This window comes from Echinops telfairi, unplaced genomic scaffold, assembly GCF_000313985.2.
Source record: "Echinops telfairi isolate 266 unplaced genomic scaffold, ASM31398v2 ScPeMD7_443;HRSCAF=831, whole genome shotgun sequence".
NCBI classification, from domain to species: domain Eukaryota; kingdom Metazoa; phylum Chordata; class Mammalia; order Afrosoricida; family Tenrecidae; genus Echinops; species Echinops telfairi.
Window position 1 is genome coordinate 54,094,031 of NW_022104341.1, and position 19,281 is coordinate 54,113,311.

At 37.0% G+C, this 19,281-nt stretch overlaps 2 protein-coding genes across 6 annotated transcripts in view; one reads left to right on the forward strand and one right to left on the reverse strand.

Moving 5' to 3' along the window:
- The window catches only part of SRSF11 (serine and arginine rich splicing factor 11), a 42,415-nt gene extending 32,158 nt beyond the window's left edge, over positions 1-10,257 (reverse strand). For 4 of the 5 annotated variants that reach the window (XM_004699334.2, XM_045292143.1, XM_045292142.1 and 1 more), the window contains exons 1-2: positions 10,198-10,246; positions 9,375-9,405 (exon numbers count right to left, since the gene is read on the reverse strand). The gene's annotated coding sequence lies outside the window, so the exon portion shown is untranslated. Of the gene's footprint in view, positions 1-9,374; positions 9,406-10,197 lie in introns of all 5 variants that reach the window. The other variant, XM_045292141.1, reaches the window with a different exon arrangement.
- Positions 10,258-10,400: 143 nt separating this feature from the next.
- LRRC40 (leucine rich repeat containing 40) overlaps positions 10,401-19,281 on the forward strand; it is a 62,148-nt gene continuing 53,267 nt past the window's right edge. Inside the window, exons 1-3 of the mRNA XM_004699336.3 lie at positions 10,401-10,555; positions 15,826-16,007; positions 16,622-16,695. Of these exons, the coding sequence (XP_004699393.1) occupies positions 10,405-10,555; positions 15,826-16,007; positions 16,622-16,695 (407 nt within the window). The 5' untranslated portion in view covers positions 10,401-10,404. The remainder of the gene's footprint in view (positions 10,556-15,825; positions 16,008-16,621; positions 16,696-19,281) is intronic.

Sequence of the window (19,281 nt, forward strand, 5' to 3'; positions counted from 1 at the left end):
AGTAAGTCCCAGTTTATAATTCAGAAAAGGGGCTTATAATGAGTTCCTGCTAAAATGGAAAATAAAGTGAATGTGTATAGGGATGGGCCACCTAACTCACCTTGAGGAATTTTATCTCAAATGATGAAATTACGTGTTATGAAATGTTAATTATTTCTAATCAAGGACATGCACACACTATCATTTTGGCCTATTTAATCATAGGAAAATATAGGCATACCTCACAGAAATTGTTGTTCTGACATAGTGTAAATCGAGGAGTACAGAATTCTTCAGGGAAGGATTAAAGAGATGGAAATACTGTCTCTACAAGTTGTATTAAAGATATATAGAGAGACAATAGTATAGTGTCACTATTTTTGTTTAATAAATGTTTCTATAATTTGGAGTAGACCCAGTGGCAACTAACAGTAACAAAAACTTATTAACTGACTTCTGTTGGATACTATACAGAATGTCTCAACAAAACTATAAATTACGAGTAGCTGGCTTTCCAGTCACAATTGTCTATCTGCAAATATGAAAATCCAGTTAATTTGTTTTCTCATTTTGAAAAGATATATTTAACTGATAACCACAATTCTTAACAGTCCCATATTTATTAAGTATAATTACCCTGTGTTCATGGGAGGCTCTGAGTGGTATAAACAGTTAAGAAGCTTGAATGCTAATCTAGTCCATTAAGTTGTGCCTTGCAAGAAAGACCTAGAGCCCTACTTTTGAAAATTTGAAACCACCATCTTTTGGAACACAGTTCTACTGGCACACACTAGGACCTTTCAAGTCACAATCAACTCTGGCAATAACTTTGGTTTTGGGGTTTTGCCAAGCACTATATGAAGTTCAAGGATTAAAAATAATAACAAACCCCCATGAAACAGAGGGACACCTACTTGTTTTAACTTATAAGAGGCATGAAAAAACCTTATAAAACCACAAAACCCATCAAATATTATGTGCTGACTATGCTTTGGGGAAGCTTGATGATGCAATGGTTAAGAGCTCAGTTATTCACCAAAAATTGAGAGTTTTGAATTCACTACACTCTGGGGAAAGATGTGGCAATTAGCCTTCCATAAACACAACCCTAAAGGGCAGTTTTATAGGGTTGCTATGAATTTGAATCAACTTCACAGAGCACACAACAATCTACTCCAGTATTTTTGCTAGCAGTTAGGAATACAGCAGTAAAGAGATGAGCAAAGTTCCTGATTTCATAAAAATTTTTAGAGCTAGTATGGCAAACTTTCAATAAACACAAGGAAGTAGTATGCTGTGGTAATATTAACCCAGGTTAAGAGAATAGTGTTACATAAACTGAGACCTGAAAGGAAGGAGGGCAGAAGTAATTTGAGGATTCCAGAGAAACAGCAAATTAGACAGACTCCTGAATGTAACAAGTTTGGAGCTTGTAAGAAATGTTAAGACCATTGTTTATTCAATGAAATAGTCTGTTTAGAATTCACAGAGGGACTTATGAGTTCCTGCTAATATAATATGGAAAGTAATGCGAATGTGTATATGGATGAGCCACCTCGTTCATCCTGGGGAATTGTATCTCAAATGATAAATATTAGTGTTATGAAATGTTAATACTGTTTCTTATCAAGGACAGATACACAAACCCAACCCACACAGTTATTTTAGCCTATTTAATCATGGGAAAATACAGGCATACCTCAGAGATATTCGAGCACTAAAAATAATCAACCATAGAAAACTCTGGAATCAACATGACCTGATGCTGCTAAGCACCTGGGATCACCAAGGACAGTGGCCAAATCGAGGCAGTATGTATGCATGAATTGCTTGGTAAATGAAAGCACTGTATTAGATCAACAGGAAAACAAAGATAAACCTTTAAAGTTTGTGGTTCTTATTCCCTGCCTCTTCCTGCTCCCCAATAGCTATAGAGAGCAGTAAGATAAACTTGGAAAATAAATCATTGCTTAAAAATACTAACTGTGAAAACCATTTATCAAGGGGTGGGGGGTGGAGCAGAAGGAAAAGAGGAGTTGATACAAAGGACTCAAACAGAAAGTAAATGTTTAGAAAATGATGATGGCAACATGTACAAATATGCTTGATACAACTGATGTGTGGAATGTAAATGTAATAAGCTGTTTAAGAGCCACCAACGAAATAAAAAATATATGTAACTTTCAAAAAATATTTTCATTTTCTGTTAATTAAAATTTGTCTCATTGTCCCCCTGCTTTTCTGCCCCAATCAAAGTGAAGGAGAGGCTAAGGAATGCATAATAGGTACTGGGGAGAATCTATGTTAGTTTAGTCACCAAATGATCTGTGAATACCTTGAAATTGTTGTAGGCAATCTATGTGCTCATACATATTTTTATGGGTAAATTCTCCATTGTTCTTTAAATCCTCACACCTAAATCTAAAAATAGTAACTAAAAGATGAAGAACTCTGCTACCTAATTTATAATAAAAAGTAAGTAGTTAAATGAACCCATTGGGTAGGAGGCAGTGGTGGTCCCACACTCACCTACCAACCCACTGCCAATGAGAACCGACTAATAGTGAACCTAGAGGGCACATAGTTTTCCAGGATATAAATCCTTATGGGAGCAGACAGCCTCACTTTTCTCCCATTGAACAGTTCGTGGGTGTGAACCACCAACCCAGGGATTGGCAACCTCATAAATCTATCTTTCCTGGTGGGAGACCACCCTTGGATCAAAAGCCAATGCAGCTCATCCTACTTTTCCTGAAAGTTTGTATCTTGTGTGTTGCTATGATACTAAAACAAGTGTATCACAATGATTTGATCTGCAGCTTATTGATCACGGGGATGGATAGCAAAGGACAAAAGCAGCATTTGTTCCACTGTGTACAGGTTCAGCGTGAATCCCACTATATGGCAGTGAACAGAGAAACAATAGGTAGCTTGAGCATTCAGATACTGTTGACTATATCCATATGCACAATATTCCTACCTATAGTGCATATGTACCACTTAGAAAATCAGTCACTTTATTTGTATAGACTTGTAAGGCTTTTGGATTGAATGGGGTCAATAGAAACAGTTGAATGACAAAGTTAGGGGTTTGAGAATATATCATGAGTGAAGGCTTCACAATCTTTATTTTTTAAATCAAACTGAAAAACATCCAGTACTTATATGTATCTTTATTCTAAGTGAACATTTCAATCATTTTAGTTTGAAAGTTTCTCTTAAGGTCTAGCCATTTGTACCATTTCAGCTTTAATCCTCCCTCCCCCGTGTGGTGAATTACCTTTCTCTTTACAAGAGGAAAATTATTTGCACAAAACATTATATATAAAAGGAAAAAGTAATATGTACTCAAATCAAAATGTGGATTAACATGTAATGTTAAGCTATATTAATTAAAAAACCATATTAAATCCTTGCAACATGTAAGAAGTGCTAAAGCAATTAAGAATGTCACTTCATTGATTGTTGAGGATGAAGTGAGACTAATACTGCTAACTGCTTAAAATGACATTAGATATATTAGCTATATTGTTATTCCTCCTCTATGAACAACCTGAGGCTTAGAAGTTAAGCTACTTGCTCCAAGTAATGGGACAAACTGAGATTAAAAAACAGTATCAAAATGGATAACTGATGCCAAAGCCAGTATTATTACAGTGCTGGAATTGTCTCCTAATATGTTTTGTCAAAATAAATTAAAAACAAATGAGAATCTCGGGTTCTCTATTCTTTGCTAAAACATCTTTTATTTGGACAGCTGAATGCTTACCTCAACTGAGCTCCATTTTAAACTCTCACTGTTAGATTAATACTCTGTACTAGAGTTCTATTTCATTTGCATAAAATATATGAATTAGAAAAGTTAATTAGTGAGAGATCTTACCTTAGATTCTATACTTTTACCAATGTAATCTGTGGCATATTTTAATTAAAAATAAGTGCTTAGTATGAAATATAAAACTACCTATGTGTAAAAGAAGACTGAAGTCTCCCATTCCAGTTTCCTTTCATTTCTCTCTGCGTGTTCTCAATTACTGGAATAGTGCTACCTCTAACTAGCCATGGGAGCCTAAGTTCCCTTATGTGAAAAGTAAGGATAATAACAGCTGCCTTTTGAAGGTTCTAAGAGTACAAAAAAATCAAGCATCTAGCATAATGCCCAGCACACAGACATAAAAAAAATGGTACATAAGGGTAAAAGTCAAGGAAAGTCAGTCTCTACCACCCGATTTCCTCACCCTTTCATTGGGTTAATCACAACAGTAATATTTTTGTCTTTTGGTATAGCATTACTAGCAAAATTATATTGCTGTTAAGTGCTGTCAGGTCAATTCTGACTCATGGCAACCCCATACAACCAAGTTAGAATTACCCTACAGGGTTCTTGAACTGGGGAGCATTTCATTTTGTGGTACATCTAGTGCTGCTATGAGTTGGAGCCAACTGGAAGGCTAGATCTAACAATCTTTTTTTTTAAAAATCATTTTATTGGAGGCTCATACAATTCTTATCACAATCCATATATATATCCATTGTGTCAAGCACATTTGTTGCCATCATCCTCAAAACATTTTTTCTACTTGAGCCCTTGATATCAGCTCATTTATCCCCCTCCCTCATGAGCCCTTGATAACTTATAAATTATTATTTTGTGATCTAACAATAATCTTTATGGGAGATTTCCCCCCAACTGCTGGGTGGGTTTAAACTACCTACCTTTTGGTTAGCTGACAGACGCTGAACTACTGGGCAGCAAGGGCTCCCTGATATAAGATGTAAAGGAATAACTACTATTTTGTTAATTGTTAGGTGGTAGTAAGCATATGAATTACTATACTACTGCTAGATGTGCTTTTCAGAATCCAGTGCAATGCAAACACGACACCAATGTGAGCATACCCCAAATGTCCTATTCAGTTTGACCCTTACTAGCATGTTATCAATAGAATGCATAAATAGATGATTACCTTGCATTCTTTTTTTGTATAAAACACAAATGTTTCCATGGAAAAATCTTTCTAGGAAGGAGAGCAATTGCCACCTCAATCACTTGAAACTAGAACTGAGGTTAGTTTCAGGCCATAATTAACTCTCATTGAAATCTAAAGTACTTTGAGACAAAAATCAAGCAGTTCTGCACCCCCCCCCCGCCCCCCCCCAGAAGGTATAGGTAGAGAGGAGAATGTTTCTGGAAATGAAATGGCTAAAAGGAGAGCAAAAAAATGATCAGTCCCTTTGAAAAGAAAAACAGTCCAAGTTGTATTAACGAATGATAAATCTAGGGCTAAGGATATAATGTGTCTCTAGAATAATGAACAAGGCTGGGTTCACAGATCTGTGTTGTAGAGACCAAGGATTTAAATGTTCACTAGTGTTAACATTCCCAAGACACCTTTCAAATTATTTAGGTATATGAAGCTGATATTTTAAAGAATGGGGTGAGAAAGGAGATAATTTTAGTGGAAAAAATGGGCCAGTCTGGAAAGTACTAAGAATACCATTTATTGGAATTACTATTCATTGTATAAATATTCCATCTCAAGATGTAAGTATCAAAGAGTCAATTAGTAATCTGTTGATAATTGTCAACAAATTGTCAATTGTTCATATTTTCCTCCTTTGGAACTTAAATTAATATTAAGGATAACGTTCAAAGAGATATATGGTGTCTTATTAAAGAAAGCTGTAGGGGAGCTTTGCCCAGATAGTAAAACATTTGACATTTATAAACATTTACCGTCACTTCTTTTTTAAAGTATGGAGTAAAATGAAGTTGTGAACTGAATCTACCTGAAAAAAATCTCTGAGTGTGGGGATTATCTAAAGCACATTTTAAATAGCGAATTCTGATTAAAACGGCTTTTTAAACACACTTAACTTGATTGTGCTTATTATAAGTATTAACAAAATAAAAACTTTATTTTAAGGCATATTCTAGGGTTTAGTATCCAAATTTTATTTCTGTATTACTTTACTAATTTGAAGTAAAAAATTCATAAAGCTCATGAAATTCATATTAAAATTATGACTTTTAAGTCAAAACACATTAACCTTAGAAAGAAGAATAAGTAAACTACACTATTAAGTGGGAATAGCAGGAAAGGTTTTCAGCATATCTTAGTACAACTAAAACAAATCTAAATCCAATGCAATTTTTTAAATGATACAAGCAAAGTTATTTTAAAGTACCTGTTTCAGTTTCCTTTTATCAAAAAGAAAAGAAACTAAACTACAATAAAACTGTAACAAAGCATTTAGGTATAATTTTTTACTAGGATTTCCACTTTATGTTAAAAAAAACCCACCAAATTCAAAATATATACTGTTCATTATATTTCAGCACTCATTTCTGACTAGAGCCACTGGATTTAATATGTACTCCTTTAAATAATTCTTAGGTTGTTTAAAAAATATTCTCAAAAAAGTTTTTTTACAGAACACTAAATATAATGAACAGCTTAAAAATTGAATATTTAAAACATAAAAGCCTTTTTTCTGAGATTATTTTGCTCTCAATTCTAGTAATTTAAAGCAACACAAAGCTCTGTTTATTATGTTTAAAATGTTGAAATGTATGGTACAGGAGTTATGTCAATAAAACTGGGGGAAAAAGAAGTACAACATACTGTTGATAGAATAAGGGGCATAAAAAGAAAGAATTATTTGAGTAAAAAATACCCCCCCCCAAAAAAGTAAAAGTGATTTAATAAGCATATTGCTATTAATCAGTGCCAATCTAAGAGTAATATTAAAATATAATAGTGATACAAAATAGGCTATGCTAGTTTACACAAGAACCTCCTAGAAATGTTTGCGAAGTAAATTCACTTCGTTCTTAATCAGCTGTTTTTTAAAACAAATTCACCGTAAAAGAATATGCACAAATGAATGACACTGTTGTTTATCACAAGTTTTCAAACCCGCTGCCATGGGGTCGGTGCCGACTCATTGCGACCCTACATAACAGGGTAGAACAGCCCTTGTGGGTTTCAGAGATTGTCAGTCTTTGTGAGAGTGGAAAGTCTCGTCTTTCTCCAAAGAATCAGCAGGCTGGTGGTTCCGAACTGCTGACCTTGAAGTTAGCAGCCCAATCTGTAACCACTATACCACCAGGGCTCCTACAGAATAAATCAGTCATCTTTGAATTCTTCTTTGATAAAATGAATGTTAAATATCTTACATGAATCCTCAAAAGTTTTTTTTTTCTTTTTTGCAATATCCAAAAATAGTTTTAAACAACTCAGAAGGGTTATGGCAAATAATCATCCTGAAGCAATCTTTTAGGGGAAAAAACCTGATCCTTGATAAGCAGTCTGAAATTTTATATTTTGTGATTTTTAATTCTAATGTGAACAAATAATAATGCATCAGGCACTGCTCTGGGAACTAGTGGTTAAGGGGTGAATAAGACAATATATATAAAGGTGCTATAGCAATGAGTAGTGAAGAGAGCAGATGGTATCCAGCTATCAGACAGAATAGTACCTGGGGTCTTACAACAAGCAACCATGTATATAAGTAATCAGCAAAGCCCACATGGAGGAAGCACATCAGCCTCTGTGAATTGTAATAACAAATTCTAAGACCAGAGCAGGGAATCACATTAGAGTTTAAATCCTGTTCATCAGGTGGTCAACGGAATTCTTAGAATCAACATACTTTGTTTTGTTTAGTTTTTTCACTTAACAAAGAAGCAGTTGTTTCAGTCACTTCCAACTCACAGTTACACTAAAGAACAAAGGAGAACTGCTCCATAGGTTTTCCTAAGCTTATAAGTTTTACTGAAACAGATTGCCAACTCAGTTCTCTGGTAGAAAGGTGGGTTCAAACCACCAAATTTTGGTTAGCAGCACTTAACCACAAAGGCTCCTTCAGTAAAGAAGTTAGAAGAGCTAAATGTTCTATTATATAACAAAATGAATATAATAAAGAGGTAAATTCTGTTACAAAGGGAGCAATAGTCTACAGATTCGACACATTTCATTTTGTTTTAATGTCTATAAATCCACTATTTTAAAAGTTATGCAATTGACATAAAGAGCTAATTCATACTAATAGACTCTTTTTTGATAAAGGTCAGTTCATGTTACATTGTGCAGTTTCTATAAAACTGGGAAAATTACACGTGGTTATTTAACAAAATGTTCAGCTAAAGAATTCACATCACAGTAGGAGACTATACTATAAAATTAGATACCTGAGCGATTCACCTCCTCCAAGATTAACTGTTATTTTCTATAAAAGTTTTCCTCTAATTGATCTTTTTTAAAAATCGTTTTATTAGGGGCTCATACACCTCTTATCACAATCCATACATACATCAATTGTGTAAAGCACATTTATACATTCATTGCCCTCATCTCTCAAAACATTTGCTTTCTACCTAAGACCCTGGCATCAGCTCATTTTTTCCCCTCCCTCCCCACTCCCTCATGAACCCTTGATAATTTATAAATTATTATTTTGTCATATCTTGCCCTGTCCGACATCTCCCTTCACCCACTTTTCTGTTGTCTGTCCCCCAGGGAGGAGGTCACATGTAGATCCTTATAATCGGTTCCCTCTTTCCAACTCACCCTCCCTCTACCCTCCCAGTATCGCCACTCACACCACTGGTCCCAAAAGGATCATCCACCCTGAATTCCGTGTTTCCAGTTCCTATCTGTACCAGTGTACATCCTCTGGTCTAGCCAGATTTGTAAGGTAGAATTGGGATCATGATAATGGGTGGGGCGGAAGCATTTAGAAACTGGAGGAAAGTTGTATTTTTCATCGTTGCTACATTGCACTCCGACTGGCTCGTCCGTCTCCTCCCCAGACCCTTCTGTAAGGGGATGTCCAGTGGCCTACAAATGGGCTTTGGGTCTCCACTCTGCACTCTCCACCCTCTAATGAATCTTTTTAAAAACACAAAGTGTTCCAGAAAATGATTTCCAGAATATAACCTGGTTGAAAATTAACTAATAAGAGCCATGACACTTGTCATGGAGTGTATGGCACATGTACTATACACTTGGCTGCTAATTAAAAGGTTGCAGATTTTACCCTACCCAGAGGTACACCCTCAGAAGAAAGACCTGGCTAAAACCAACCAGAAAAACCCTATTGAGCAGATCTACTATGACACACATGGGTTTTTCCTAAATCAGAATCGTCTCAGTAGACTCAAACTGCACCATTAAAAACAAACACATGCACAAATTATAGTGGTTAGCAAAAAAAAATCTATGCAACAGACAGGCTGAAATCCCTGGCCATGGCACTCACACCCTTTTAGCCTCAGTGTTTTCATATACAAAATGGGTGATTGTGTAAGAGATCACAAATAGGCATTAAATTGCATTAAGGCTGACAAAAGGGAGATATTATTGTCAAACTGAAATTTCAATACTGACCTTGCACAAGCTGCTGTGATCGTCACTTTTGCTAAAAAAATAATAAAACACAAAGAAAACAAAACAATATTTATTCTGAGCTGTCATTCTACATACATGCAGGTGCGATCATTTTGTTTCTAAAAAACATGTGGCTTAAAGCAAGCTAATTACAACTGATAAGAAGTAAGCCTTTGAAAAAGTAACTTGTGATTGTTAGGGTTGTATGTTTGTCTCAGCCTAGTAACCTGAGACAGACCTGTACATGCTTTTCAAAACAAAGTGATTTCAAGCAAAGTTTTACACCTAAGAACCCAAGAACTAAACGAGGAGGAGTTTTAAGTAATTATTGATTAATCAATGAAAATAAACGTTTCAGAAGGAGACTGAAACTCCTACCAAACACCGATTTATTTTCTTCTCCTGCACTATGACCTCAAGTTCTAAAGTGAACTGTTCTCTTTAATTACTTTAATGACAAACCTTTTCTTTCTGATAACCTCCTGCGCTACGCTATAAATTCAACAAAATGGAGCAAGGTGCTTATTTCTAGGAGTAAGAGTGTAAGCTCGAGGAACAAGAAATCAGTTTGACTCTCTCCTTACTCCCTCTTACAGTCTAGCCGCCAGACTAGCGCCACCACCTCGAGCGACCAACCCAGGCTCTGCTCCAGAGAGGCTGCAGACCGCGCTTAGGCCTCAAGTGGAGGCCAAGCGAGGGACAACTAGAGGGTTGCCCTCTGCCCACCATCGGCCACCGCAGGAACCTGGAGAACAGTGGTGTGGTAGTAAGAGGGCACAACATACGCGTTAAAGTTTGCCTCCCGCCCGTTAAACGCACTTACTTGAGCAAATTCCAAGACACAACGCAGGCAACAGCGACCGGAAGGCCTTCTCCGTCCTCCGACTCCGGGCGCTAACGGTGACGACATCGGGAAGCGCCGCACACCGCGAAGGCCCCGCGCCGCGTCGCGGAAGGGGCGGGGCGCGCAGCGGCGCTTCCCGAGAACGTCAGCGCTGGGCGGTGGCGTTTGGAAGCTTGGGTTTTGAACATGTCGCGCCTGAAGGGACAAACAGAACGGGACACCCGCGCAGGTTTCAGAGCTGAGCGGAAAGACTGCGCCGCCTCAGTACCTCAGGGACTGTTAAAGGCGGCGAGGAGAAGTGGCCAGTTAAATTTGTCCGGTAGGAACCTTAGTGAAGGTAAGATCTGGAGGCACGACCCCGTTCTGCCTGTCAGCCTTGCTAGGTCTGCCGCATTCATCGGGTCGCTTGTTTCAGGGTCCTGGCTGGCGGTTTTGCGCTCTACGCCAGGTACCTGTCATATCGTCAGCCCGTGTCGATTATCCCTCTCCCCATAAATGTCGGATGAAGGAGCGCGGCTGGGTTTGTGACCAAAAATTAAACGAATAGCTTTCAGTGATTCTTGCTTCATAAGTCATAAAATAATTTGCGACTAATAACCAACACTCAACTTGGACCTCTTATCAGGAGAGACCAATCCCTGGAAAATCCCAACCCCTTGCATGGTCGAACTGCACCTCAGGGTTTCCAAAACTCATTTACCGAGTAGACAACTTCATCTTTCTCCCGCGGGGCAGCTGGTGCCTTTGAACTGCTGGCCATGTGATTAGCCATTCTCTGTTACCTAGTATGCCACCAGGTGTCCCTGGTAAAGTAGAAGGGTAGAGAAAAAGAGCAAGACCCTCCCTCAATGAGGTGATTTGTCACAGCGGCTGCAACAATTGACTCAAACATAATAATAGTGAGGATGGCACAGAACCAGGTAGTATTTCATTCTGCTTGAATGAAACTGAGTCGATGCTACCTAACAATAAGAAAAATTACTTATCAGATGTTGGGGAAATTATGATTTTTATTTTGGCCCTGACTTTTATCTTTCTAACTTGAGAGGCTGGGAATGAGGTAAAAGAGAACTTCCCAATGCTAAAATATTATTTCATCTCCCCATTGTTGGAACCACTATGTCTTTCCATCTCCTTGAGGGTCTTCCTCTTTTTCTCTGGTCCTCTACTTTACCACGCATGAGATCCTTTTCCAGGGACTGGTCTCTTCTGATAATATGTTTAAAGTAGCTGAGATGAAGTCTTGGCATCCTTGCTTCTAAGGAGCATTCTGCTATACTTCATCCAATGCAGATTTGTTTGTTCTTCTGGCAGTCTGATATTTTCAATAATCTTTTTCAGCACTATAATTTAAATTCACTGATGCTACTTTAGTCTGCCTTATTTAGTGTCCAACTTTCACATGCATATGAGTTGATTGAAAATGCCAAGGGTTGGGTCAGGTGCACCTTAGTCTTCAAAATAATATCCCTTTATTTCAACACTTTCAAGACATCTCGTGCAGTAGATTTACCCAGTGCAATACATCATCAGATTTTTAAAAAAAAATTACGGTCGGTTTATTATAAAGTTCAAAATGAAAGCTATCAGAATAATAGTTGCATTTCAGCATCTTTTCTTCCTCTCTTCTAAATTTTATTTGATCTAATATTTGATTTCTTGCACAACTGATATTCAAGATCATTACCATATCAAGGTTTTCTTCTGCCTGTAATGCTAATAATTTTCAAATGCCTGAAACATCCTTATCTTTATCTGGGTATTTTTAACTGTATGTAAACTTGAGCATAATCTGGATAGTTTTGTTATTTTCCCCAGCCCCAGGTGTCACAATAATGGTGAAACTGGGTGGAGTTTCTGATAGTATTGTGAAGGAGTCAGGGTAGATGAACTCTAGAGCCTCCAGCTCCTTGCGCTGCTCCTCACTGTAATCCGGCATCCTGACTTTCGCTGCTGCCCATGGATGGCCCAGACAGTGATGCAGCATGCAGCTGCTGATCTCATCTGATTTCTAGGTTGCTGTTTTTGTGAACATTGTCTTTTGATTTGAGGGCTGCTTCCCTGAGTGTTGATTGTGGATCTAAGTAAAATGAAATCCTTGACAACTTCAGTCTTTTGTTGCTATCTATTGGTCTAATTGTGTGGATTTTTGTCTTATTTAAACTGAGTTGCAATCCATATTGAAGGCTGCAGTCCTTGATCCTTGTGACAGTTGCATAATCTCCTGTCAACTTTCGAAGGGGTGGAGACTAGCCTGTCAATCAGGTCGAAGCTTGATGACCTCATTTGGGAGGCACAATTGGAGGTAAATAGCTCACTGGAGGCCAGATACAGACTCTCTCCTTGTCTGCAACTGCTGCAACTGTTGTGGAATGATCTTTAACAAAAATGTACTAGCATATGGTATTAATGATATTGTACAATATTTTCCACATTCTGTTTGGAATTGGCATAAATGTGGAACTTTTCCAGGCAATTGTCTTCCAGATTTCTTGGCATAGGTGAATGAGTGCATCTAATGCTTCCTCTACTTGTTGAAACATTTCAATTGGCATTATACCAATTCCTGGAATCTTGCTTTTAGCTAATGCCTTTGCTCCTTTTGGCCAGTGCCTTGGACTTCTTTCTTCAGTACCATCAGCTCTAGATCATATGCTACCTCTTGAAATGGTTGACCATAGACCAATTATTTTCAGTACAGCAACTCTGTATATTTTTTCCATCTTTTTGTTGCTTTCTGTGTTATTCAGAATTTTGCCCAAAGAATCTGTCTTCCTTGCAATTAGAGGTTTGATTTTTTTTTTCCTTCACATCTTTCAGCTTGAGAAATACCAAGCATGCTCTTTTCTATTGGTTTTCTAATTCCACTTCTTTTGCATGTTTTGACTTGCCCTTTGAAATCTTCTCTTCAGCTGTTTTACTTTATCATTTGTTCCCTGTGCATTAGCTACTTTATAAGGGACTTCAAAAATTTCATAGAGAAAATCAATCATCTTTTAATTCAATTTTCCACAAAATTTTTGAAGTACATTCAAGAGCCAGTTTCAGAATCTCTTCTGACATCTATTATGGTCTTATCTTTGTTTCCTATAGTTTTATTAACCTTTTCTATCTTCATATACAGTGTCATTGATTTCATTCACCAACTTGTCTGACTTTTTGTCATTAATGTTCAGTGCATTAAATCTGCCCCTGAGATGGTTTCTAAATACAAATAAGATATACTCAGGGGTGTATTTTAGCTCTGGTGGATTTGATTTCGTTTTCTCTAGCTTCAAATTGAACTTGCATATGAACAATTTATGATCTGCTATGCATGCAGTCAGCCTATGGCCTTGTTCTCACTGGTGAAATTGACTTTTTGTTTCTTCCAATAGATGTAGTCAGTGTGATTCTTGTATATTTCATCTAGTGAGGTCTATAATCTATCATAGTCAGATTTTTTCAAAATATTGTTAAAGAAGAAGGTAATATAGCATTACAAGGATGTGAATCCCAGTTTTACTACATACTAGCTGTAGAATCTTGAGCAAGTGATATTTTCTATATGCTATATTCCTGCTTTACAGTGTTAAGTAGTAATAGTAAATATGTGAAGGAGTCATAGAACTGTTAGGAAGGAGCCCTGATGCCATATTGGGCTGACTTCAAGACTAGCAGTTAGAATCCACCATCTTCTCTGCAGGAGGAAGATGAGGCTTTCTGCTGTCAGAAAAGATTTACAGCCTCAGTAACCTAAAGGGGCAGTTCTACTATGCCCTATTGGGTTGCAGTGAGTCGGATTTGGCTCAGTGGTAATGTGTTTGCTTGTTTGTTTTGGTGTGGACTTTATGAAGAACAGGCATTAGAGTTAGAAGGGCTCATTAACAACGTCCTGAACGAGAAGAAGACTTGAAGCATTTCTGCTGAAGAGCAAAGATTCCGACCTTCAATGTGGACTACACCTCAGTGTAAAGACAGCTTCATAGTTGGATCAACAAAAGCATGATAAATGGAGGAAAGATTGTTGTCAAGATTTCATTTTACTTAGATCTACGATCAATACACATGAAAACAGCACTCAAATAAAATCACATATTGCATTGGGACATTCTACAAAAATCTCGTTAAAGTATTAAATAAAAAAATGTCACTTTGAAGGCTTTGGTGTACCTGACCCACACTGTGATATTTTCAGTCACTTATTACATATCTGAAATCCATTGAAGACAATGGATAAGAAAGATCAGAGAAGAACTGATTCCTTTGAATTATGGTGTTGGCAAAGAATATTGAAAGTACTATGGACTGCCAGAAGAATAAATAAATCTGTCTTGGAATACTTACAGTCAGAATGCTCCTTAGAAGCAAGCACAGGGAGACAGACAATTTCACATACTTTGGACATGTCATCAGCAGGAACCAATTCCTAGTGAAGGACATTATTCTTGGTAGAGGGTCATCAAAGAAGAGGAAGATCCTTGCTGAGAAGAACTAACATAGTTGCTATATCAATAAGCTCAAATATAACAGTTGTAAAGATGATACAGAACTGGGCAATGCTTCTGTTGTATAGAGTTGCTCAAAATGGACTTGACAGCACCAACATTTAGCACATGTGGTGATTCAATGAGTTAAACATTGGACCTCTAACCCAATGGTAGAAAAATGAGACTGTACTTCCATAAGGTTTTACACCTCGGAAACCTTCTGGAACAGTTCTGCTGTCCTACAAAGTCACTACAAGTTGAGACCGACTTGATGGCAGTGGATGGCTGATTGGTTGACCTATACATAGAGTTGTTCTGAGGCTTAAGTGAGTTAGTATGTTTGAAGATTGCTAAATATTTATGTTAGTCGTTCTTAGTATCAGCCGCCCTCTCATCCTTAGGGTGTGCTTTTGTTATAAAAGTTATAGCATTACAATATAAATGTTGATTTCTATGCCTTCTTTATGATTCTGTTAACTAAGCGGTTGACTGCTTTATTTGCCTTGTATGTCTACCACAGTATGTGATGCAAAATACATAGCTAATGTAATAGACTAAAGGATCCCTGGTGGGTTATGCATTGAGTTACTAATCGCAAGATCAGCATTTCCAATCTACTAGCCAGTCCAAGCCTACTGCTCTTGTAAATATTTACAACTTCTGAAAACGTCCCCTAAAACTTACCGCCATCAAGTCATTTCCAACTCACAGTGACCCAAGAGAACAGGTTAGAACTTGCCCCTTTGGGTTTCCGAGATGGTTGCTCTTTGGTGAAATAGAAAGCCCGGTCTTTTTCCCACTAAAACCCAAAGAGGCAGTTTTATTCTGTCTTATCGGGTTGCTATATAAGTCAGAATCAACTTGATGGTAGTGGTTATCGTTGATTAAAATTTTAAAATGTGATCTATTATGTAAAGTTAATTAAATATTTATTTTTTCATATTTAATGTTTAAAATAAAATAAACCTGTTCTAATTTAGTCGTAAATCGTTGCTGTGTGATCTACTGATATTTAAAAATAATGTTTCAGTAACTTGAATTTTTCAGTGCTTAAGCAACTCTTATCAAAGAATATCACTTAATATCTTTTATTTCTTATTGTCATCTTTTTTACTGGGGATGGTGATATTGGAAATAGTACCTCAGTGTGTCTGGAGAATAAATGTAGATATCCCCGAAGAAGCTAATCAGAACGTCTCATTTGGTGCTACTGAGCGATGGTGGGAGCAGACAGATCTGACCAAACTAATCATATCAAACAATAAACTTCAGTCGCTTACAGATGATCTCAGACTCCTGCCTGCACTGACTGTTCTTGATGTAAGTTGACTGATAATTAGGTATGGCTCATTAGTGTAAAAGACTGTAAATCCAAATTCAGGCTTTGGTTAACAGAAAATCGTTGATGTTCATTGGGTAGAATGCAAGAGGGGAAATTGGGTTAAGCATAATGGTTAATAGTGTTGTCATTGGGAACACTGGAGTTCAATTTCTGACTATATCAACTTGGAAATAGTATGATTCTGAGAGAACACGAGAGAAGTACCCTTTGTCCTTTTAATGTATTTTTCATATATGTGTTAGCGTAAAGTACACCATCATGGGGCTGTTGTCGCTTCCTAAACCCCTCATTTCTCATTTGGAAAAAACCCCACTCAATGAGGTAACATTTTTTATTGTAATTTTTTAAATTAATGACTTATCACCTCATGAATTCCATACAGCAGTTTAGTCAGCTTCAAACTACTTTCATTTCTACATATAGCACTAGTTGCTCTCGAACGTATTACCTTTGGGTTAGACTAATTGCTAGTAGTCGAACATACTACGTTTGGTTTAGAATAATGAAATTATTATTGAAGTCAATGCAGAGTAAATATATTGCTAATTTAAAATCTAAGAATTATGACTTTATCTTTTAATAATTATTTTAGATACATGATAATCAGCTTACATCCCTGCCATCTGCTATAAGAGAGCTAGAAAATCTCCAGAAACTTAACATCAGGTAAATCTTAAGTTTACTTGTTTCTACTTTTATTATTGTGGAACCAAACGTGGGCTACACACTTGGCTGCTACACGCAAGATTAGATATTCAAACTCACCAGCTGCTCTGAGGGGGAAAGATGAGACTACCTACTCTGTAAATATGTACAGCCTCATAAAATAAGAGAATAGTTCTATTCTGTCCTACAGGATCACTACATGATTGCTATGAGTGGCAATCAACTATGTGGCAGTGGGTTTGGGTTGTTGCTTTCGGTAAGTATGTAAATCTAAGTCTTTCAATTTTTTTAAATTATAAAATATCTTTGTATTATCTCAAAATGGTTAAAGCAGAATAAGAATTTTAAGTTTTAAATTGCAAATTATTTTGGTTGTTTGATATTGATCTTAGAATTACCATTGTGTTTTCTGTACTTGTGAATTTAGGACCAGTTATTTTATAAAATTCTCTTTTCCTTCGTTTTTATGAAATAATTTTCAGTGGCTTTTATTTTAGAAAACCTCTTTGTTGAGACCTTAAATTTTAAGTTACTTACCATTCTAAAACATACGTAGGTGTTTTTGTTAGAGATGAAAATGTCAATGTTTTTAAATTCCTGAGGGCTCTTGGGTTCCATGAGTTTGCTTCTGGACATGCACAGTGGAGGCCCAGTGGCTAGACTCTAGCTAACTCTTTTTGCCCCTCAATATGCATCTAGGTTTTCAATAAAGAATGACTTTGCAAACAAAAAATCATTTCATTGTAAATGAGGTTGAGTGCAGAGTGGAGAGCCAAAGCCCATCTGTAGGCAACTGGATACCCCCTTACAGAAAGGTCATGGGGAGGAGACAGTCAAGGTGCAGAGTAGCAACAATGAAACATACAACTTAAATGCTTCCTCCCCCTACTATCATGATCCCAATTCTACCTTACAAATCTGGCTAGACCAGAGTGTGTACATTGGTACAGATAGGAACTGGAAACACAGGGAATCCAGGACAGGTGATCCCTTCAGGACCAGTGGTGAGAGTGGCGATACCTGGAGGGTGGAGGGAAGGTGGGGTAGAAAGGGGGAGCCGATTACAAGGATCTACATATAACCTCCTCCCTGGGGGATGGACACAGAAAAGTGGTGAAGGGAGATGTCAGACAGTGTAAGATATGACAAAATAATAATAATTTATAAATTATCAAGGGTTCATGGGGGGGCGGAATGAGGAGCTGATATCAAGGGCTCAAGTAGAAAGCAAATGTTTTGAGAATGATGAGGGCAATAAATGTACAAATGTGCTTGACACTATGTATGGATTATGATAAGAGGTGTACAAGCCCCCAATAAAATGATTTAAATAAAAAGAATGACTGTCTTATCTATATTTTTTACTGTGGGTTTAGGAAAGATTTATTTAGGGAAAAAAGGTCTAAGTACTTTTAACATATTTTGAAAACCCTCCACTTATAAAGTGGTCCATTACAGATCTAATAGTCAAATAGCAATTTTTTTGGAGGCAAGTTAATTGGTATGAGGGACAACAGCCCTTCAAATAACAGTTCTCAATTGATGAAAAATGTGAAATTACTCTACATGAGCAAAAATGTATACAACATGTTGCTAATTGTTTATAATTACTAAAGCCTCTTCAACTTCTGAGTCAATGGTGTAGTGGTAGCCTGCGAAGATATGAGTAGACAGCTTGAGGACAGGAAGAGAGGGAACATAGAGTTGGTCGATGTAACTTTTTTGGTGTGACTCAAGAATGTGAATGCTCGGGTAGAGGAATTGTGAGAAAGGAAAGGCAAGAAATATAAAGCTAGAGTTACATCTCTACCCAACTCAATTCCTACCAAGGCTTTCAGCTAAATAAGAGATAATACTACCTAACTGTTAATAATTTTTAGTGGTTATTTTACAAGGTGTCGACTTTTTGTTCCAACTACCCCACTCTTCATTTATTGATATAGGTAGATTCCACCAGGTCGTTATGCGAAAATTGGCATTATCAAAAATGAACGATGACTACATCAGATTACAAAATGATGATCACAGTATTACACAGCTATCAAATCACATCATTGCATAAGTGTCAAATTATATCATTATATAACTGACAAATCATTAAGAATAATGGCCTAGCCAAGTTGACACATCACCTTAGCTATCACAGCATACATTATCTTTGTGTCACACCTCTGAGTTGGTTATTGACACATGTACATTAATGTGTACTATTGGTAGTAGATTTTAACTAGTCATTAATGTGAGATGTTAGAAAATGAGATAGATGATAAGGGAGGAGTAAGTGTACTTTTATTTTCATTAATTTGTGGTTATTCTAATCTTTCCTATTCTCTCTGTTTTCCCTTATTTGTGAGGTAACTCTATGGCTTTAAAATAGAATGTATCTGATAATTGAATTATTAAGTTGGGACAAACTTGGGACCAAATTCTGTCATAATCTCTTAATTTTCACTGAGTATATCATCCATAGAGAGTTGAGACTTTCCCTGAACCTGTATGCTGAATATACAGTGAACCCTCGCCACTTCGCGCTTCGACTTCCGCGGCTTCACTCTATCGCGGTTTTTGCGTAACAGCGCATGCTCT